Here is a 23,475-nt window from a genome sequence, read left to right as displayed (position 1 = left end):
TTATGATGCATTGTACAAAATCATTTCATTAACATAGAATCCAAAAAGCAGTCTCTTAACTCTCTTTGCCTGGCACCAATACCTTGAACTTGGGCCACTCACTGTCCCAACTAGGGACAGTGGATTTTTCATACTTAGTCATATACCTGATCCCAGAAGCTAAAACCCAGCCTTCCTATAGGTCTAGTAAAAGTTTACTCATCGGTGCAACCTCTAGGCAGGACGTATCTGGTGAATTGCAAAAGGAGGCGATGACTCTGATCCAAGCCTGACCCTACCACAGATTTCATTCATAGTACACAGGACTAAAGACAATATACTATGTGAAGTGGGTCCTGCTGCCTTACTTCCAAAAAGAAGTATATCTTCTCAAAAAAGGAATAATCTTAGAGTTAAGCACACTTTGATTTAAATCTCAACTTTGCCACTTAGCTATCTGACTTTGATCAAATTATACCGTATTCTGAACCTGAGTTTTTATGCATGTGAAAAATACCCACATAGATCTTCTAGAGTTTTGTAGACTTACAGCACTTTTGATATAGTAGGTGCTTTGCAAATGTTACTTTCCTTTTAAAATTTGTAACAAAGACCCAGTGATCTTCATAATCATAGAAGTAGCTGTATCAGAAATTTTAGTGATGGGAGGCATTCAAGAGTGCCTGGTGTAACATATTACATCTAGATTTTGAAGAGGGAAAAGGATTCACACATCTGAATTTTCTGTGTGTTATTTGAAAGTATATAGTCTCAGGCTTCATCCCCAGGTTGCTGACTCAGAAGCCCTGGGCGTAGGACCTGTGCAGGTGTAACTTGAAAACAAGCTTCATGAATGATTCAGATGCACACCTCTAGTAAAGTACCACTATTGAGGCTGGCACAAGGCCTGGTAAATAGGAGATGGCCAACAAACATTTGTGGAACTCCAGAGGTCCATATCTTAGCCCAGTTCCAACCTCTATAACTGTAAAGCTTCTTTCTGCTCCTCCTGCCTTCCAGTCACTATATCAACCATTGTATCTCTTAGAGGAATCAGACCCTTCTCAGAGAAGAAGTGATGTTTCAAAGTATCCATCCAGCCATTTGCAAAAATGTAGACAAAACAGTAATATAGCTGCCTGCTTTTTAAATATCTTCACTACAATGGATTCAGACACTTCACCAACACTACATTGTAAGCTGTAATAATAAGCAAACATTTGTTGAGCATCTACATGGAGCAGGCTCTAGGTAAAGCACATGTTCTCAGAATCCCTCTGTGATAGATACTGTGAATATCCCAATTTCACAGTGAGGAATTTGAGGCTCAAAGAGGATGTGTCATTTGTTCAAGCTCACATGGAAAAATTTTTACAGTGATGTTCAAAGACATTACTAGGCGATTTTAAAGTCAAAAAGAACTCAGGTACTCATTCTGATGATTATGGTGTCCTGGGCCAGAATTTGTATATAGTCCAGCATTCTATATTATTAGTTCACAGAAACTCATGTGATATTGACATACTGATCTGCAGTGCCAATGTTTCAGGTAACCCTATAAACACCATTTTCATGTTACTAAAAGGTGGCAATGGAATGGGGTAGGTCTAAGACACCAGGGCCACAATAATCAAGTGATTTTCTAGGATCTGATGGTGGCAAAACTTCAAACCTTGAACAATATACTAAAATAGCTCATCCCTTTGCTTACTATCTACTCTCCTGCCTTCTTTATCTGTATATTTACTTGACTATATGCACACATAAATAAGCATGCAAGGAAAGAATAGATAATCCAGGCTTTCGAATATCCAAGAAAGATGAGCCAGTTACTACTTCCTATCACACCACCCTGTGTTAATTCCCTACATAACCCCTATTATTGCCTGGAAAGTTTATGCAATAATTATATTTATTTTATTGCTTTTTCTCATCTATTTTTTCTCCGTGAGATCTAGGACTTTGTATGTCTTGAATATCATGATAAACTGAGTAGGTGAGCACAGTCCAAGCATAAGGTAGGGATGGTCATGTATCACAATATCAGATAAGAAAGTGAAGACTGGAGACTGTTAAGGTCAAAAAAGAGAGAAATAGGGTGCATGGCTGGCATGTGACTCTTGATCTTAGAGTTTGAGTTTAAGCCCCATGTTGGATATAGAGATTAATTAAAAATAAAATCTTAAAAAAGAGAGAGAGAGAGAAATACACCAAAAGACATAAAGTGGTGCTAGAAGTATTGAGATCTTTGCACCTAAAGCAGGAGTATTCTGTTTCATAGTCTCTTTTGCTTATGTATCTGTCCATGTGTCGGGGGGGGGGGGGGGGTAATAGGTTACGGGACAGAAAATGAGGTTAGAATGACTTACAAATGTGTGCAGACAGAGAATAAGCAAGAACCCAACAGGTGGCTCCTTATACTATTATAAATTCCAAATGCTCATGAATGAATGAAGGACCATGCTGAGAAAAAACAGTAAGAGAGTGGTCTGAGAAGGAAGAATGAGAGATTAAACAGTTCAGAACTGTGGTGTGTGGCCATTGGCAGACTTGAATACCTGTGAAAACTCAGCCCATTCTTTGATGTGGAGCATATATAGTGCAATCTTCATGGAAGAGCATTATGACTTCTGTTTTGGTAAATTGAATTTAATGTGCTATGGCCAACCCAAATGTTAATGTAGTCATCAAGGAATAAGTATGTCTGAAGCTTAGGAGAGAAATTAAAACAAGAGATTTTAAATTTGGGAGTCATCAGCAAATCTATACCTTCACTTTTCTGAAAATCACCACATTTACCTGCCTTATGTAACTGTCAATGATTATTCCTTAGTATGGAGATATGACTGCCATACTATCAATGCATATATTCCCTACTATAATAAATATTAAGGAAAAATACTCTACAGTTATCGGTACATATTCAATGCAGCAATACCCCATCACCAGTGGAGTGGAGTAAGGTTATGAAATTGCTTAGATTTATTCAATCTATTTTAGGCAGCCATGCTTGAGGACGCAACTTGGAACCTGGGAGTTAATTTTAGACTCCACTCCTGGTCCTCAGGGAAAATCTTACATCTCCATATGCTACAGGCATCACCAGAATGCCTTCTTTTAGTCATCGAGGAATTTGTCATAATGATGACTATATCTGAGTGACAGACAATAAAAAATGCTATTTAAACGGTGGATCCGGACTGCTTGGTTTGAGTCCTGGTTCCTCAATTTACTACTCATATAACCCATATACAACCCGTGTTAAGGAGGAGATATTAATAGGACCTGCCTCAGATGGTTGATATGAAGACTAAATGAAATTAATAACGTATGGTACTAGACAATGCTTGGCATAAAAAAATATTAAGTAAGTGTTCATATTTTCAAAAATATTTAGGAATTATCACTGTACTCATGGTACTGTTTAATAAATGCTGGCTAAATGAAAGTATTTACTGAACATTTACTAGACTTCTTTTGTAAAACTAAAAATGGTGATGGTAGTGTTCTGGAGAAACCCTAAACACTATCTATGATGTTGCTAAATAGTGTGACATTACAAAACATGATACTTTGGTAAAAGCACATATGGCCAGTTGGCCTATAGGTGACCAATCAAGAAAGCCAGTATTATCCTGAGTTAGATTAATACTCTTTAAAAGTCCTCAGAGAAATAATAATAGATTACCTAGTTCATAATTGTATAAATCTTGCTCTCCCTGGGTTCTGGCACACTTATATCCACATTATTTACATATTATCCATTAAAGTAAATAAATAGAACATCAAGGTTATTACTCTGAATATATTACATTACATTATTTACACAGAAAAGAAATGGGTATGTGTGTATCACATTTACAATATGGGTACTTCCTGTGCCAGCTTCTTTTATATGAAGAGTGGGGAAACAAACAACCTTTGGGGAAGTTGTTGAATGACCAACATAAGTGTACACAAGCAAATGATGTGGACAGAATATGATTATAAATTTTCAATGAAGTGAATTTCAAATAATGTATAGAGATTCATTTTACTGAAAAACTATAAAGAGATAATCTAAGAATCTAAAATAGAGATCATTATTATCATTATCATAGTACTTATATGATCACTGTGGCCAGTATGTTATTGGGCACATACAGTGTGCCAGGTGTACTTGACGCATATGATTGTCACAAAAACTGCATCTCTTGTGATAACTGTTTGGTAGGTGCTATTATTATCCTTGTTTTAGAGATGAGAAACCAAGAAGCCAGCAAGGTAAGATACCCAACATCACATAGAAATTAAGGGAGCTGGAATCTGTAAGGCAGACTGATCCTAGATCCCATGCTGAACCACCACACCAATACAGACGAAATACCTCACAGCTTATGAATCCCTTCCTGTGTATTTTATCACATTCCATCTTCACAATCAGCCTGTGAGGTATTATGCCACAGTGAGTAGGTTGTACAAAGCCATCCAGTTAGTAGTGACAAGTCTCAAATGGGAACCCTAGTCCTTTTTCTTACCATCCATACTTTACTTTCCATTGGAGTCCATCTCATACCTGGACAATTCCCAGGAGTTCATGAGTTGGTAAAGCACTCTTAGTTTTGCAAGCCAAAATTGTAGATGCAAAATGAACATGATCAACTAGCAAATACAATGTGAAACAGATGCTGGGTTATACACTGATGTGTTGAGCTATAACCAAGCAAGTGGATAGATACTATCAGCAGGAGCATTTTTGTAAATTCACTATAGTAGTTGATATTGCACAGTGTTGTGAATAAACACTGGGTTAAATCAAAGGGCTCTAGGACTCCTGGGATTGAAAGTTCAACATCAAATGATCTCCTCATTAATAAATAAGGGATAATATTTGACATATTTACCTCAGAACATTGTGAAGATCAAATGAAGGGATGTATAATTCCAGACAGCTGGCATGCATATACCATCAGCATAAGATCAGTGCCCAATAAATAGTGTGTGTATTCAGTAAATGAATACATGACTCATATGTGGAGCAGAATACAACTTTAAATGTATATATAATATATACATATAAATACACAAATAATTGATAAAACACATGTAATTATACCTCATTTATTTGTACACCTGTAACAGACATTTTTTTTCATAAACTCCCAATTTTATGTGTATAAAATTGAACCAAATTAAATATAGTTTATGCTTATGGTTCTTCAACCCTTTGACTTAATATTCTTGAAGTAGCCCTAATGAGGAAAAAATGTTACCTACCAATTAGCTATAGACACAAATACACAATTGCATCACTTTGCCAGAATCATGTCTGTTTTAATCTACTGGTCACATTAATTCATTCAATATGCCTTTATTGAAAACCTGCAATGTGAGAGACATCATGCTGGGAGTTGCAGGAGGTCAAAGGTCAAGTGGTCACTTCATCTCAGTTTGCCAGGGGGCTTATGTTACTGCTCCCCCCACATGTCTTATAGTCTAACCTGAGGTGTAAAGTATGCATATAAAAATTATGTAAAGTAGAAATGATGTGTATCTCAGGATGGGTATGGCTAACATACACTGAGCATTCATTAAATTTTTTTTAATGTTTTATTTATTTCTGAGAGAGAGAGAAGCAGCGTGAGCAAGGAAGGGTCAGAGAGAGAGGGGGACACAGAATCTGAAACAGGCTCCAGGCTCTGAGCTGGCTGTCAGCACAGAGCCCGACGCGGGGCTCAAACCCATAACCCATGAGATCGTGACCCGAGCCAAAGTTGGATGCTTAACCAGCTGAGCCACCCAGGCGCCCCTACACTGAGCATTCAGAAGTTGGAGAGATCACTACTTCAACTTCATGAGGCCAGAGAGGAGAGAACATTTAAACTGGACCAGAAAGTGTCACCAGATTGATCTATGGAGTCTCTGAAGAATACACAACATGAGGTACAGTCTGTAGCAAATGTAAAAAGACAGGGACCTGCACAAGCACTTCAGCTTTCCTGGAGCTTAAAAATTGGTCACACTCAGGTGACCAATTTGCCCAGGAGCGAAGGGTTCTGGGATATGGAATTTTGAGTGGTAAAGACAGAAAAATCCTGGGCAAATTGGGATGAGTTGATCATTTGTATTGTGCACTCAAGTATAGTGCCCAATGATTGATTATCAAGGAGTATTAGTAAGGGAACGCATTTAGCTGTGCCCTATTAAAAAAAAGTCAGGACTTTGGGGCGCCTGGGTGGCTTAGTCGGTTAAGCGTCCGACTTTCGCTTAGGTCATGATCTCGCGGTTCGTGGGTTCGAGCCCCGCGTCGGGCTCTGTGCTGACTGCCAGCTCAGAGCCTGGAGCCTGTTTCGGAGTCTGTGCCTCCCTCTCTCTCTGACCCTCCCCTGCTCATGCTGTCTCTCTCTCTCTCCTAGAAATAAATAAAAATATTTAAAAAAAAAATAAAAAAAAATAATAAAAAAATAAAAATAAAAAAAAGTCAGGACTTTGATAAAGTTTTAATTTAGTTTAGTTATTTATATAAATCATAATAAAGTGATTTTTCCACCAGAAATAATCACTTGCCTTATTTTTGGCTAGAGCTATTTTTTTAGAAGTCTCTCTCCTCATTACTTTGAAATGCTGCTCTCAATGTCCTCAGCCATCAGGGTCATGTAAAGGCATATTGATGTAGTTTTAGCTTCCTCTGAAAGAGAGATAGCTCAGCAGATTAGCTATTGAATTCAACCACAGGATTTGTCATCAGAGAACTGAGTTCAGATCTCCTTACTCAGTTTGACCTTGGGTAAGTTCCTGTCTCTCTGAGCCTCAATTTTTTCATCTTTGTGATTGCATCTGAGATACTAGAAAACATTAGGCAGCTAAGTATCTAGTTTTAGTACCTAAGCATTCCCTAAAATGAATGCAGGGTTTTTGTCACCCATAATGATGTGCATACCTAAAAATAGAGTTTATTAATGACTTTTTAAAACTGTCATTAAAGTCTCTTTTAATCTGTAGACTCTGTCTCCATCCTATCCCCCCTCTCTGTCTCTCCCTCTCAAAAACTGGAATATGTATCTGTCAAGTTGCTCACAGTTTGTTTTTGGCTGATTGCATCTCCATGGTATAGTTTAATATACTTCTCTATTCTCTGCATTCCCTATAATTTACTGACTTTTGGAAAGGCTCTTTCAAGAGTGGTGTCTTTTTCTTCTATCAGGTGTGTGTGTGTGTGTATGCGCACACATTCGCGCATCCATTAATTCTCCATATGTAGAGCCATTAATTAAGGATTTCTGCCATGGGTATGTTCTATCATTCCTTCTTCATTTATTCACTGGAATAATTCTATAAGAGAAACTCTCTCATTTACTCTAATTACTCTGTGTTACCATCTCTGCAGGAAAAGCAAGATAAATGCTAAATTCCTTCCTTACATTTGCCTCTGGGTTAGCCCTCTTACATGCCAGTCTAGATCATGAGGAACATGTGTCCAATTTTGTATGCCACTGCACTTTGGGAATAAACTAACACAAAATAAAGGCAAAAGTAAGAAATAACTATATTTTGAAATAGATACCCAACAATGTTGTTGATGAACTTTTTTGCACAGATACTTGAAAAGGTAATCATCTGTTCTCGGCTTATTTTAATATATAATATTAAATTTATAAAATACATATATAGTACTTTAAAACTATATAATGTCCCATATTATTACCATCCAAGACAGATAGAATCTAATTCATTTTTTTAAACATTGTTCAGATTAACTCATTTGCCCCTATCTACTTCTGACTTTATATTCTAACACAAATTTCACAGTGTAGTCATTGGAAAACCTAATGCCTCATATTCTAATGAAACTCAGAGAACTTTGGAATTACGCATTCCCTTTTTCTTCAATTCTATGAAAAGAGCCCATTAGTAGCAGAAGGTGGAATCCTTCCAGAGTCTATGGGCCATGGGCAGCATGTGATAAATGATCAGAGAAGCTGTCTTTGCTTCCTGAAATAGAAACAATAGAACAGGGCCACCAGTAATGAATAAAGCAAATGGCCAGGAGAAATTGCTGAATGAATAACTTCAGTTAGAAATTGCTGACTTCACTGGAATGCTCATTTTTTACTTTCTGATGACTGAGAAAATATTTTTAAATTTATAACTGTTTCTCTTTTCTTTAAAAGTGAACTACAAAGTTGAGAATAAAGCTCCAACAAGCAACAATAGCTTTAATAATTAGGTTTCCAATTTAGCTTTCAAAAGCTGTCTCATAAAGAACTTTTATAAGTAGAAAAAGCAAACACATTCACTGATGGATGAGTGAACCATCCTTGCCTTACTGCATTCTAATTCCTTTTAAAGCACAGAATTTAAACATCTGCAAATCATTAACTCTTTCACAGTTCAGCAATACAGAATCCTTCAAAAAAATATCCAGTGCTCACTTTAAGAATGTGGACTCTAGCATAAGAACACTTCCTTGGAAGTAGTGCTAGAGACTCAGAGAAAATCAACATTTTTTAAAAGCATCAAATATGTGTATTTTACCACTGCACCTAAGGAAGATGGCTTCTGCTTGTCACCCCCAGTGAGTCCCATAAAGTTCCTTTCAGATACCTCCTTGAAAACATTCTTTCCGTAGCGGGATCAACATAATTAATATCTACTACAAGTGGTTTCTAATTTGCAGGAAGTCCTGGTGAACTTTGTTCACACGCAGTGTTCCCAATTATGATACCACTTTCATGTAGGCCTCTCAGCTTGGCTTTCATCCAGGCTGTTAGGTGAAATTAGGCCCAGAAAATCGGATTATTACATCCCAAGGGAAAGGACTGATAAGCAGCAGATGATTGCTCATCTCCTTGCTACTTGCTGGCGTTGAGGTGTTACTAGTTGCAAAGCCAATTTGTTAACAATTAGTACTCATTAGAATCATTTCCTGTTATTGATTGTAAACATTTGACAAAGTGCTTTTAGGAAATTGTACCCCAAAAAGTAGCTACACGTAAGTGATGAGCAATTACAGATCTTCACGATCCAATGTAATTCCAAACCAGAGTCATCAGTTTCCGAGTAATTATTTTTGCTTTGGAACCCACCTGCTATCCTGTCCAGTTTAAAGATGTGCAGGAACAAGGACATACTTCTTAATTAGCAGAGGTTGTGGGTAAGTCAGAATAGGAACAAAAGGAATTTTCTTTTATTATCCACTTTAGCTGCTTGTAGTATATCTTTAAGGGACAAAAATTGCCAGCTTGCAATACAATATATATATTTGTGTGAGTGTGAAATTAAATGCATTACTTCTATTATCTAAATATCCAAGCTTAGTTTTTAAGTCTGTGTTCACCTTTGTACATTATGAACTCTAAATATAGAATCATAAATGGAGTCATTGTGCATTACATTACAATTTAAATATTGCCAATGTCAGCTTTCTGAAATATTATATATGACTTTAATAAAATTAGCATAAATACTATATGCATTTGAATTTTTTCTCAGAAAAGGCATTGTATTTATCTGATTTTTAAATATAAACCCACATGATTTACAGTGCTACAAAGTCATATTCAATAGATATGCCCTTATTATCTAATTAAAATATTTATTATCTGCACAAGTATTATCTCTTCATACTTGCTTAAATATTCTTTATTTAGACTAAGAAAATCTGCCTTATTTCCTCTGTGGTAGGTAATGGTCTTTACACTTTTTTTGGTAGGATCAGAATTAAAACTGAATGATAGCCCCCATCTTCTGTTCCTTTCCCACATCACTCCCTAAATTTTCCTTTGCTTCTGTGTTTATTTTGTAAATTTAAGTAATTGCTCCTATTCATCTTCCCCTAGACTTACTAAATGCTGAAAATATTTCTCCTAATTGTTGCAAAACATAGAGATGTGAACTAAGTATATTTCTGTTTCTGAATTTCTTCTTCTCATATTAAAACCTTACATCAACAGAGAAATTAAGTGTATGTTCTTTTTTGAAATGCCCTATGCTCAACCCCTTTATCCTTAATAAACAGAGATGGTATTGACACAAGTGAATTTTGTTTAACCACACTACATTTGCTTCTTAATTAGTGAATATTCATCTGTCATCAGCAGCAGCTATGACACCCCTCCCTGCTAACATGTTCTGTCATAAATAATCAATGAGGCACTATTAATATTCATGAGCTGGAATCTGTGTAGTCATGTGCACTGATGCAGAGACAGGGGGAGTGTTGCCATGAACTGACTGGAAACTCTGTGTGTGTATCCGTGAGTGCAAGATACTTAGGGAAAGCGAAGAAGAGCATGCTGCTACGCACCACCCTGGCTTGTGCTTCCTGCTAACAGCGGTTTGTCTGTGTTTCTGGGCTGAAGTGACTGATGAAAAACAGTAGTCAAGTCTGGAGGGTGATTCCCTTTCAGTTCACTTGCCTTTCAGTTCTGGGGAAATTAGAAGATTTGCTCTCTCTCTCTGCTTCTTAGAATGGGCTGCAATTTGTGCACTTTTCAGAAAAGAGAGGAACACTACAAACTGCTGTATGAAGTTTCCCAGGTGAGTGCAGGGTCTGATACCAGCAACTAAACAAGCCAGGCTTTGTGTTTGTCTGAAAGATGGTAAATGAATTGTGGCTAGCTTTATTTTTTCTTTCAGTAGATTTCAGGATTGAGGGAGACTTGCTGCTTGGGGGCTTTTTATTTTGGTTTTGGGTAGCAGTTTTCAGCTTCCTTGCCACTCCCCCTTCAGATGACTTCCTGTGGGATTCTTTTTAACATTTTTTTTGTATCTACTGCCAAGATGTCAGTCAAGTAAAAGGAGTAACACTGAGATCCAAGATGTCAGTCAAGTAAAAGGAGTAACACTGTAATATTTTGAGACACCTCTTTCATTTTGAAATAGTGTTAACATTTGAAAATTAAATGTATCATTGGTACATTAATATTGGGATTTAATAGGTCTGTGATCTCCGTTATTTTGAATAGACAGAAAAAGTTTCTTGCCAAATCGTGTTAGCCAGAGGAATTATTTGGTAATTGGGAATTTTTGCTTTGGTTTAAGAGGAAGACCTGGTATATTTGTGTTACGTGAGAAAAAAAAAAATATATATATATATATATGCATGCTCCTTGGCTTAAAAAAAGAGATAAAGGAATTTTCTTATCACTTGTTCTTAGATCATTTTTGTATTTTTTTGGTCTGTTCTGTACAAGAAATTAATTTTAGGAGCTTATTACAGTACCTGTTTGTGGTCTTAAGAGTGTGTAAATTCATTTGTCCTTTAATGTATATCTGAGGGCTTTTCAGAATAAAAATAAGAAAACCTATATCCCTAGCCTTCATAGTTTTCACAAAATTTTATTCATTCACCATTTTATCTAAGCAGGTTTTGCTGGGGTGTCTGCTCAAGTCCAGATCTGTTGTTTGGCAAAATAAAGTTTATTCCTTCCTTCTCGCAGTTGGTCCCAGATGTGACACGCTGCTACTTTTGTTTTGAGACAATATTGCTGATGAAAGACAACGTTTGGGATGTTGGTGGTCTGTGGGCACAGCAGTAGCCCAGTGCCTACTGCCTACGGGTTCCCTCAGATTTCCTCCTGACGTGATTCATTTCACAGTGGGCTAATTACAAAGTGGATTTGCTACACATGAAACAGCCTGCTCAGTTGCAATGTTAATGCACATTTTCATGGTAATGTGATCAGAGGCTCATTAGCCAGTTTCCAAAATGATCCTCTGCATTAATTAAATATAAAAATGACTCCTTTATCACCATAGAGAGGAAAAAGAAGATTAACATTGTTAATTACGCTAGGGGCAATACCTTTGCTTATTTATTTTTTTGCTACAAACTTGCAAGGATGGGCTCAAATAATGTTCATTTCCTAGATAAGCTCTCATCCACTTTGCCTCATGAAAACAGTCTCTAGGTGGAACACTTTCCTTTAGTTTGGTTTGTTGGAGTTTGAGTTCTAGTGTTGATTTTCTTCGGGTGGTGAAAGAGCAGGGGAGTGGATTAATCAATCTATTTTTTTCTCTGAATTACTAAATTGATGTAAAAGTGTAATATGGAGGAAGTGATAGGTGGCATCCTCCCCGATTATAGCTAGGTTAAGCTGTTTGCATTCTACTTAGATATCAAGCAGGATTGCTGCATCCAGGAAGGGAGCACTGTGTTTGTTAAGGAGCAAGAGTCTTTGTTGTGGATTTTTAAAATGCTTGTCTGTGAGTTTTGCCTTTAAGTGCTTCCTAAATCTTGAGAAAAATAGATAAGCCATACTCTTTATTGCCTCCACCTATACTTCCCTATATATTTATTTATTTTCTCTACTCCTGAGTTGCAGTACTTATGATCTTTAATAAAGGGGGTGAAAAAGGAAGTATTAGCTTCCCTTTAACTGGCTTTTATTAGATAAGTTAAAACCCCAGCTTAAAGGTCTTGCGTGTGTTTTCCAAGGGGAGCCCTCCTATAGTTTGTCCCCAGCTTTGCGTTCTATTTTATTGAGTTAATGGAATAGATAAGATTTGAAAGCAAACCAATGATAGGCTCATATAATACATTGGAGCCCCGTGTGGTGCTGCAAACTAGTTTCTATTTTTATTTGGAGGAGAGGCAGCTCAGAGCACACATCAAAGTGAGCGTATTCTTAACCAGGTGTTCAGGAGGGCACATAGCTGCCCACATAAGAGAGGGTACTATTTACAAAAGTGACTTGAGATTGGAAGGCTGAGTATTTCTCGCTGGTGTATTAAAATGAATGAGCTCACACAAGCATTAACACCTGATTCCCCAAATCATATGTATTTATAGACTTTGTAGCTCTCAGATCGCTTATCTTTTTGTTTCTTTTTTTTTTAATCTCTTAAAAGCTAAGACAAATACAGGTTTACCGCGAGATGTGAAAATTTAAGATTAGCTGTAAATCCTAAACACATGGCCATGAGCAAAATATTTGTCTCTATAATGGAATCATTGTGATGTTGAACTTTTTCACATTTTCTTTCTATATTTAGTGATCTGATAATATGGGCCATGTAGAATACAGTTTCAGGTGTATAACTGCAGTAAACAAAAGCAAATATGCTCGCTGAAGAGTCTAGGGAAACAATCAGAATGATGTGCTTAAGTGTGAAATGAGGTCAAGTTTAGATTTTGTTGCTATTGTGTGCTCCTATAGAGAAGCTCAGACTTTCAATTGGCAGAAGAGAGGGACTGTCGTTTCAAGAAAATTATTTTCAGCTGGGGTTGGGCCAATCAGGCTCCAGTATGAACACAAATGGGAAGAATCTAGGGCTTGGGTAGATCCAGTAATCACATCAAGCAGTTTCCATGCATCTTTATGCATCTATTAAGTTTTATATGTGCCTGGAACATTGCTTTTATCTGCAGTGACTTATTTTTTTCCAAAAATAGGTTATTTATTAACCTCTTAAGAATTAATAAATGAGTAATTTGAACAGTGCCCTTCCAGGGACATGAACCAAATTGCCTATTTCATATTAATCTGATTAAATAGCCCTCCTGGACCAAGAGAGCTTCAATAGCTTGTCAGTCATTTCTGAGCAAATGACAGATTTATTTCTGTGTGAGACTGTAGGATAATACCTAAATCTATTGACTTCCTAGTTTGACTTTTCATACATAAATCAAATGTAACTTTTTGAGGGATTAATAGAAATTATCAATGGGGTGTTAATTGGCATTGAATAACGTGTTCAGAATGTGGGAAAATATTTAAAAGCTCATACTGTTAACCTGGAACTGTTTATAGAATTTCATTAAGATCTTCTGGTGTGATATGCAAGATTCTTCTCTTGCTCACTTGCCAAATTAGAAACAAGAAATTGCCTTCAATCTCAGGAAAACCTCAAGTAGAATAGTGCTAGCTATCCAGGCTATGCCCTCTTCCTGAGTGGATACTGTTGCATGACACAGAGTTGATTTATTCATTTGCCTGTTTTGGCACAGCTCAGAGGTCTCCCCACAGCCTGCATCCATGAATTAGCAACATGCGCGGAAACAGAACCTGCACTGAAAATAACAACAAGAAAAATATTGACAGCAGGTGATAGTGAGCAGTTAATACTAAGCACCTTGCTAAGCACTTTTTTACTAAGCATTGGCTTCAGTGCTTGATCCTCACAAAAACCCAATAAGGAGTTTTAGGATTGCTTCCCATAATTTTTAAATATGTTAAAGTATCCTTTACCCTATATCGAGGTTCTTAAATCTCCGTTAATCTCTCTAATTACTGCCCTGTATCCCTCAGAAATGTATTTTGTCATGTTATGTAAACACAACTCATAATGTCTTCACCTCTTTGCCCAGACTTTATCCTATCTCCACATTCCTTACCACTGGGAAAGGACTCACTGCCATTGCTATCAGTTAAACACAAAAACACTGCATTAGAATGGCACTTCTGTTTTCTTCATGCACACAGCGACTTTCTGGTTATTTTACTTCTGCACATTCCACAACATCAATTCCAGCCTTCCCATCATGACACTTCCTTTTATTAATTCTCTCTAATATCATGGTAAGAACTTTCCCACTTATAATTTGTCAGTATACTTGGTCCACCCTGATTGCTGTTACTGGAATATTTCTAGAAAGTACCCAATAGCTCACAGTTACCATAAAATAAAGTAAAACTTCTCTTATTCTAATATATTCAAGGACCTCTTGAGCCTATCCTAGGTTCTTTCCATCTTTCTCTCCTTTCCCTAATGCAATTTATAATCCCTCCAGAGCAGTCTGTTTGGTTTCCTCTTTAAGTCATCTTTCCAGTTTAGATCCTTAGAACTTAGTTCTTTTTCTTCAGCTTCTATGAATCTCCCCCTATATCCACTACTTCCTTCCACCACTAGCTGTACATACCCTGCCCCTTTGGCTCAAATGTCTCCTCAGGCCAAGAGTTTTTTGCAGTTCATTCATTTTTTTAAGAAATGTATCCTTTCACCTTGGAACTCTTGTAACATTTTACTTCTTTAGGGTTCCTTTTGCATGTTCATCCATCTAGTGTTACAGTCAGTTCTTTGTGACTGGATTGTGAGTTCCTTGAAGGCAGGTCAGGTGCTTGTCTGTCCTTTGCCTTCCACTTGCCAGCAGATGCTCACTGAGAGCCATCTCCACATCTTGCCTATCCACAGCCTCTTTAGAGTAAACCACCCCATCCACTGCCTCTGGTGAAGGACCGTATCACTCTGCCTTGCTCTCTACCCCATGCCTCACAGCTAAGTACACCAGGGCCAGTCACCTGGAATGTGAAGTTGAAAGTTCCATTTGGTTGTTTCTGTCTCAAGAATACGTACTGGGAAACAAGCATTAATAATGGGATTAGGATGCAAAGGGTTGCAGAGAGAGGAGGTTGTAAGCAGGTTGGGGAACTTGGGGATATGTGAGGCTCGGAGCTACCAGAGAATTGGAAAGGTGTGAAAAATAAAGCATGAGGGTCATGAGAAAGAGAAGCATAAAGAATAATTAGGTCCTCAGAGTGGCCTCATTTTCCTAGTTCTAATACAATCCTATAATAAATCCACATTTAATATATTTGAATGAGGTGTCGGTTCCTTACAATCAGAACAAATGAGGACACATCACCATAATGCCTTGCTTTTGTCATCGACCCAGCAAGTGCCTTAAACTCTAGACATGCAGCTCAGTTCAATAAACTTCCAGAAAACTCTGATTGCCTGATATGGGCCAAGTTCTGATCTTTGTGTGCAATGCAGAGACAAATGTGACAGTCCTTGCTTTGAGAAATGTACACTCTGTAGCAGAGGAAAGACACAAGAGCAGAGAACTTTCATATGATGCGATATTAAGTGAGGCGCTGAATCAACAGAGATGTTGCCAGACTGGTGTAGCAGTGTAAGGTGCTGAACACGCTGGGGCTTGAGGAGTTGGGGAGGAAAAAGGAAAGGAACCCAAAGAGATGCAAGGGCAAATAAGTGGCAAACAGATGGTAGGTGCAGATGGACTTGGGGTAGGAGAACTATGTTCTGTGTTACTAACATCTAAAGCCAGAATCGGGCTCCCAGGAGAAGACCAAACCCTAGAGAGTATCCCATGTCCCGATATTCTGTGCTTGTCTTTGTTTTTATTTTTTAATTTTTTAATGTTTTTATTTATTTCTAGGAGAGAGAGAGAGACAGCGTGAGCAGGGGAGGGTCAGAGAGAAAGGGAGTCACAGACTCTGAAACAGGCTCCAGGCTCTGAGCTGGCAGTCAGCACAGAGCCCGACGCGGGGCTCGAACCCACGAACCGCGAGATCATGACCTGAGCGAAAGTCGGACGCTTAACCGACTAAGCCACCCAGACGCACCTGTCTTTGTTTTTATTTTTGTATTATTATTATTTTTTTACTTTTTACTTTTTTAATATTTTTTAATTCATTTCTAGGAGAGAGAGAGACAGCGTGAGCAGGGGAGGGTCAGAGAGAGAGGGAGTCACAGACTGAAACAGGCTCCAGGCTCTGAGCTGGCAGTCAGCACAGAGCCCGACGCGGGGCTCAAACCCACGAACCGCGAGATCATGACCTGAGCGAAAGTCGGACGCCTAACCGACTAAGCCACCCAGACGCACCCCTCCCACCCCCCCGTCTTTGTTTTTAAAGGAGCGATCCCTCTGATGATAGGTTAGCATGTGGACCTGGTTGTGTTGTGTGTCTGGGGGCAGCGGAGCTTGAATTGAGGATGGTGTTCTCCAGCAAGACTGCAAGGGATGCCAAGGTGGAGGCTGTTGCAGAGGTGGGTTAGTGGTAGAAAGAATGTAAAAGGGAGGAAGGAACTGTGACCTCTGAGGAGGTAAGTTCAGTAGGTTTCTGGCTTGTGCGACTGGGTAGGTGTAGCAAAATTTACCAAGAGAAAACAGAAGAGAAGAGAGTCATGGCGAAGGGAGAGAAGGCAAGGCTGTTATGTTCATTTATGGGCTCTCTGACAGTGTCTGGCAGGCAGTGAATGTGCAGTATGAACACTTGCCACATGTATGTGTGTTGGATGAGATCACCCAGAAAGATGTAAACAAGCGAGGAGAAAAACTAAAATGTGAGGAGAGTTGTGAGCCAAGGACACAATATCGAGACACAGGAAAGAGAAGAAAAGAGGAACAAGTGAAATTGTAATAGAGGGAGAAGGAGGCAGAGCAGAAGGCTGTGGGAGAAGCCAAGAGGGGAGAGTTTTAGAACGGAGTGGTCACCGTGCTCAAACACACTAGGGTGTGTAAGAACCTCAGCATCTTTGAATTTGAAAATTCGTCATAAGCTACCCAGGTCCCTCTTGAGGAAGGACTTGTCACGCCAGCTGCTGAGAGTGCTGTCAGTGAAGCTCGTCAGCTGTCAGCCCCTCCGGGGACTGTTTTCACTGTGGAGTTCCTCACTGAAAGTTACTGCCCTCCCAGGCGGTCCCATCCCCTGACAGACTGGTGCCAGTGTGCAGTGTGCGGCCATCTCAGCCTAGAGGGTGCGCCCAGAGGAGTTCCCTGCAGCTGTCGCCGAGTCTGCATCCTGGTTCGGTTCTCCTTCTGCCCACTTCCATTGCCTGCTTTCCCCTTCCACAGAGGGAGCACTCCTTCTTAGCAAACATCTGGCACACTAACTCGATCTCAGAATTGGCTTCCAGGAGACGCTAACCTGATCAGACGTCAGCAGTGATGATTACAGAGCATTATAGGACAGAAATGTGGACAAAACCCAGTAAACAGTGGATTCAAACCAGAGTTCTACTGTACCTTCCAGAAGTTTCTCTGAGATGAGGCAGATGATCGAAAATGGGGTTACTGCTAACATTAGAGTACAGATTTCCTTAGCCTTTTTATTTTTATTTTTTTTTAAATGTTTTATTTATTTCTAGGAGAGAGAGAGACAGCGTGAGCAGGGGAGGGTCAGAGAGAGAGGGAGTCACAGACTGAAACCGGCTCCAGGCTCCGAGCTGGCAGTCAGCACAGAGCCCGACACGGGGCTCGAACCCACGAACCTCGAGATCATGACCTAAGCGAAAGTCGGACGCTTAACCGACTAAGCCACCCAGGCGCCCCTCCTTAGCCTTTTTAAAATATATAAAATTACTTAGAATTGTGAATGTTAAAAATGAAAGTTATATTTAGTTTTCCTTTTAAAAGTAAGGTCAATTGATGTCACATATTGGGCCATGTTATTCAGATAGTGGTGATACTATAGTGATTAAGAAATAAAACACTTACAGTTAGCAAGAATCCCCCTTATCCAAGACTTTTGAAGAAAACCTTAGGTTGTTTTTGATATGCAAAAGGTCCATTGTAAAAGTAAATATTTTTAATGATTACAGTTAATTTAGGTAGTTTTGATAAGGAAGTGACTTTCCCTACTGGACGGATCAGAATACTACGTGTTGTATTGAAATATCAACATTTATCCTTTATATTCTCACTACTTATTGAATTGATCTATACCTAGGGAAAGGTCAGCCATCTCTAATTGTATCTTTCTATTTAGAAGAAATGCTGTAGGAAAACATTTTCACTGATTCTGTATTACATGCAAGGGCACGTGTTGCTGAAAACTTAGCTAATAGATATGCTGAAATACTTAACTCTTCAACTCAATTTGCTGGTTAAGTAGGATAATCTGATTAGCAAATTCTTTAATATCAATTTTTGTTGAAAATATTTCTAAAATACATGATCTTATTTACATAATTACTTAACATATGCACATTTGTTATTTGTCTCCAATCATGTTAAACAGTAACAAACAAGCCACATATCTTTAGCAGGCCATGGTTCCTGAGCTTTATAGGAGAAACTGTTTCTAAAGACTGATAGTGAAAAATCCTTCCCCAGCAGCCAATCGCTGTCCAGTACATTCATTTTATAGAAGTGGATTTTTATATATTAAATTTTCACAAGTCCTTTAGTAGGTATTCAGTTAATCTTATTGAATTATTAAGAAAGGCACAAAAATTAAACGTAGGCACTCGAGAAGAGGCTCTGAATTGTGGTTCTGTGAAGGATCCCTATCTTGGAAACATTTATGATTCATGGAGAAAAAGGGACCAGGACACCCAGACAGGATCTGGCTCAAACACCTAGTGTTTTGTAGACACTGTTTCCTCCCATCATCCATCCTGGGGCTTGCACTATAAGACTTTTAGGTGTTCCTCTTAATAAATGTCTTGCTGTGGTTCATGAGGATTTAGGTACCACTGGCTGGTAATTTTATCTTCAGATTTAGAATTCTAGATAATTCAAGTGCAGCTGTGATTTTCATATTTAAATGCAACATTTCCGGAGTCATCAATATAACCTGTCCCATCTCCATCTCCCTTCCAGCTGTATTCATATCTTCTTTCTCACTTCGATCAATCTCAATGTAGAATAACAGCTTTAAAAGGTTTATTATGAAAAGTTCGTTGTTTCCTTCAACAAAACGCTTAAAAGGTAGCAGCCCCATATTCTCCTGTGTTTCAGCATATAACATCTAATTGCTAATTTGTGCCGTTCTGTAACAAGCTGTAAATCTTGCTTTATGGTTGTTTGGGTTCTAGTGAAGCATTCCCCCCCAACACGCTCTTTTGCTTTATGTAGCTTTTTAGAAATACCATAGGGTTTTTTTTTTTTTTTTTTAGAAACTTTCTCTCATCTCAGTGGAAATTAGATTTTTCTGAACTAACCTCTCACTTCCAGCCCTCTTAAGCATCTGTTTCAGGCAACTTTATTAAACAAAACAACTCTTTCAAGCGTATTGAACAAAGAGAATTTCTAAAATATTTAGTGTGGTTTTAAAAATAATAAATCTACAGATGAAAGACCACTGTTATAATCAGGGACCATAATTTTTCCTGTAATTGAATCATGGTAGGATTCAGATACTAATATTTTTTAAAGTAGAGGAATGTTTGGGAAAGAATATTTCTCATTGAATAGCCACAAATAATTACTCTGTACCTGCTTTGTGCCCAAAGCACAAATATTAGAAAACAAGTGTGGAAATGCATGACCTCAACACTGTGTACATTGCAGAGGAAGGACAGTTCTATGTAGTTAAGGATAATCTAGGGGTCTTCATGAAACATTTTTAACAGAGGTTCTTAGTTCAAATGACCTAGGTTAGTGAAGTTCATTTTTCAATTCAGCATAATTATCATATATTGATTCAGTCAAAGTTAATCTGTTCAGGATGTATTGTAAATGCAAAGTCATAGCATATGGCTAATAGAACATATTGGGGAGGGGGGAGGAGAATGGGAAGAGTAGCCTGACTAAAGCAGGATATGGGATGAGGCTAATTGAGTGTCTTGATCTTGAAGCAAAACTGAGTGAACTTGGCACTGTCACCACTTCTGGGCATTACACACCCTGATGATATAATCCGATAGAGTCTCTGAATCCACTTAAATAATAGAATATGTGTAAATACTCTTTGCTTGGCACTTTATTTAAAAGAACACAGCCACTATTTCACTTATAGTATGGAATTTAAAAACAAAACAAACAAATGAAAAGCAGAAACAGACCCATAAATACAGAGAACAAACTGATGGTTACCAGAGGGGAGGGATGAGCGATGGGCAGAATGGGTGAAAGGGAAAGGGAGATATAGGCTTCCAGTTATGGAATGAATAAGTCACGATGATAAAAGGTACGGTTTGGGAAGTATAGTCAATGGCGTTATAATAGTGTTGCATGGCAGCTACATTTGCGGTGAGCAGAGCATGAAGTGGAGACTTGTGAAATCGCTATGCTGTATACTTGAAATTAATGTAACATTGCATGTGCCAACCATACCTCAATTAAAAAAATCTACGTATTATATAACATTACAGTTGTTTGCAGATATCTAGAAATATTGTTTACACTCAATGTGACTTAGAAATTTGAGTAATTCTTAAGATTTGTTTTTAATATGCTAATTTAAAAAACATACATGCAATTTTTAAATATTTTATAAACATATCTCACTGTAAACAGAAAAAGCACAGCCATGTTGAGGTGATGCACAGTGGATAGATTTTGCCATTCATTCCCTAAGTAGGTTTCCTTAGTGATTCATATTTAGAATGCTTGACGTTGGTTTTGCCTATGCAATTGAATTTTAGTGTTAAGACAACATGAAAAATAGTGAAAATGTTTTACTCCGTTGGCACATGGAGTGTTACTGTGTGATGAGTGTATGCTAAATTCCAAGCACAATGTGGTAAATAGGAGAGGCACTATGCATAGACAAAAGAACATAGGCTTTGGAATCAAGCAGTAACACCACTTATTTCCTCTCTGGCTGAGTTACATAACCTCCTTGAGCCTTTATTTAATTAATTAGTATCAACCTCAAAGTGTGCTATTGACGATTAAATGAGATCATGTATTCAAAGGGCATAAGCCAGTACATGGATGCATAAGTGGTAACTTTTGAGATTATGATCTCATTTCAGTCCAACAATAACCTTGTGAAATGAGTAATATTGTTCCCATTTTACAAATGAGGAAACTGAATCACAAAGTAATAAAGTGACATTTTATACTGTCAGCAAGTGGAATATGTGGAATTCAAATCAGGGTCTGCCTAATGCCAAAGTCCATGTTCATTTTATTAAAAAGATCAAAAATCTCTCTCTTTGAGCTTTCCACATGAATCCACTAAACTGATCCATAACTACCGAGCGCCTTGCACAGAGTAGTCCCTCAATAAATATCTGATAAAGGCAGAAGGAAGAAGTGGAAGAGAGGGAAGAAAGGAAGAAAGAAAGAAAGGGAAATAATAGATACCATTTATATTTCACTTTGTCAGGATCTACAGAGATACCCTTTTTATTATAAGGAGGAGAAACAGGTCCTCTCTACTACTTCTTTACTACTTAAACCAAGTTATCTCACATCTGAGAGGCCATCAGTACGGGAAAGTGGCTTTTCACTCCACTTTTGAGAGCTTGAAAGTCTTGGCCCATTTTGCCATAAATCCATGCCTGGCGTAAAAAATCTTTCTCAATCTGCTCTCTCTCCTAATACTCTCCTAACCGTCCAAGTTTTAGCCAAATGAATCTATAATTTCAAATATAAGAACAATGTGGGTTTTTTCCCCCATCTCTTTGCCTTGCAACACAATGTCCTTTTTGCCTGGCGCACTTTGGACGTCCCCATACACGTGTAAAAACCTTAATCCCTGTGACTCACGTTAAGATTTGTGATCTGGGATGTCCTCTCTGAACCCAAGACAAGAGAAGTAACTCTTCACAATGCTCTTATTCAATGGTGCTTCACAATTTGAAATATAGTCAAATGCTTCTGGGTTTATATTTAGTTTTCATGTATCTCCAAATTCTACCATATCCTACAGTGCCTGGTTCAAAGCAGGTATTTAAGGCAAATTGAGACAAGGAGGAAGAGAATAAGGTGGGAGTGAGGGGACGTGGGAAGGGGTGTGTAGCTACAACTGCATTCAGAAAAGAAATATCAATTTATTGTTGTCTCTAGTATTCACTGAGTTCTCTTTGAAAACGAGATCATTCAAGAGACTACATGTTCTATGTTTTGACTTTGAAGATGTCATCTATTTTAAGGTATTGTTAATTGCAAGGCTCATCATCAAATTTATGAACAGCTGGGGGCAAGGCAGGGTTGACAGGCTACCACCTTTACTATGCATGTTGATGGCAAGCTGCATCCCAAATTCAGAAACAAGAAAATGTTGGAGAGAACCTTTTACCTGGTTATTGCTTTTCTCAAAACAAACACTGTTGGCCCTTCCTGCACCCCTGCTGCACTCCCGTTCCGTGACCCCTCCTCCAAGACTGATGATTTTATTACCCAAGTACACCCAGTATATGAGTTTCTTCTCTCAAAGTCTCTAGTCATTCTCTAGAAAATGATAGAATTTTCATTTCTCAGCTGTCAAACCAGCCAATCAACCTAACTGTTGTTGCTTACTAGAACTTCCCCAAAGTTCTTTAGCTCACTAAGTTGTAGCCCTCCTCAGAGCTATCTGGGAAGTCTTTTCCCATCTTCCTAGGGTCCCTGAACTTGAGTGGACCCTCTCTTTTGTCTTCCCAAGGTACCGAGTGCTTACCTCTGTCATAACATGTACTGAATAGTATTATTTCTTAGTTTACTTGCTGATGATTTTCACTGGTCTCTGGATCTCTCTGATGGGCAAAAACCCCATCTTCAGTCTAACCCAGTGCCATATGGATGTTTTTTGAATAAACCTTGAATAAATAAATGCTAAATAAATTCCATGTCCAGGGCAATATTCTGAAGGCTACATAAGATGGGCTCTCTGCCCTCAGGATGTTTACTGTCCAACAGGCTTCAGTAATACACTTATCCCCAAATAGCTATAGTGTGAGGAACAGTATTCGTTGAGAGAGAGGCACAAAGTATCATGAGATGTCATAGTGATAATGATGTGCTGTAATAGATGAAAATTAAAGTATTTAAGATAGTATTTTTATATAAAACAAAGGAGTGTTCTGTGTGTGATTAAATGAATTGATTATTGCTTTAGTAACTGTCATGTTTTCTTAATATGCTGCCTTCTATGCTGTAAAACTGACTTAGCTATT

The 23,475-nt window shown here is 38.2% G+C and overlaps 1 protein-coding gene across 2 annotated transcripts in view; it reads left to right on the top strand.

The window, feature by feature from the left end:
* PDZRN4 (PDZ domain containing ring finger 4) overlaps positions 1-23,475 on the top strand; it is a 364,845-nt gene that overhangs the window by 215,744 nt on the left and 125,626 nt on the right. The window contains exon 1 of one of the 2 annotated variants that reach the window (XM_039249359.1): positions 10,429-10,497. The exons of the other annotated variant lie outside the window; for it this stretch is intronic. Coding sequence (XP_039105290.1) covers positions 10,429-10,497 — 69 coding nt within the window. Of the gene's footprint in view, positions 1-10,428; positions 10,498-23,475 lie in introns of those variants that run through there. 2 annotated transcript variants of the gene reach the window in all.

Source organism: Hyaena hyaena, unplaced genomic scaffold (genome assembly GCF_003009895.1).
Source record: "Hyaena hyaena isolate Hyena2069 unplaced genomic scaffold, ASM300989v1 scaffold_334, whole genome shotgun sequence".
NCBI lineage: Eukaryota > Metazoa > Chordata > Mammalia > Carnivora > Hyaenidae > Hyaena > Hyaena hyaena.
This window is presented reverse-complemented; position numbering and strand designations above follow the sequence as displayed.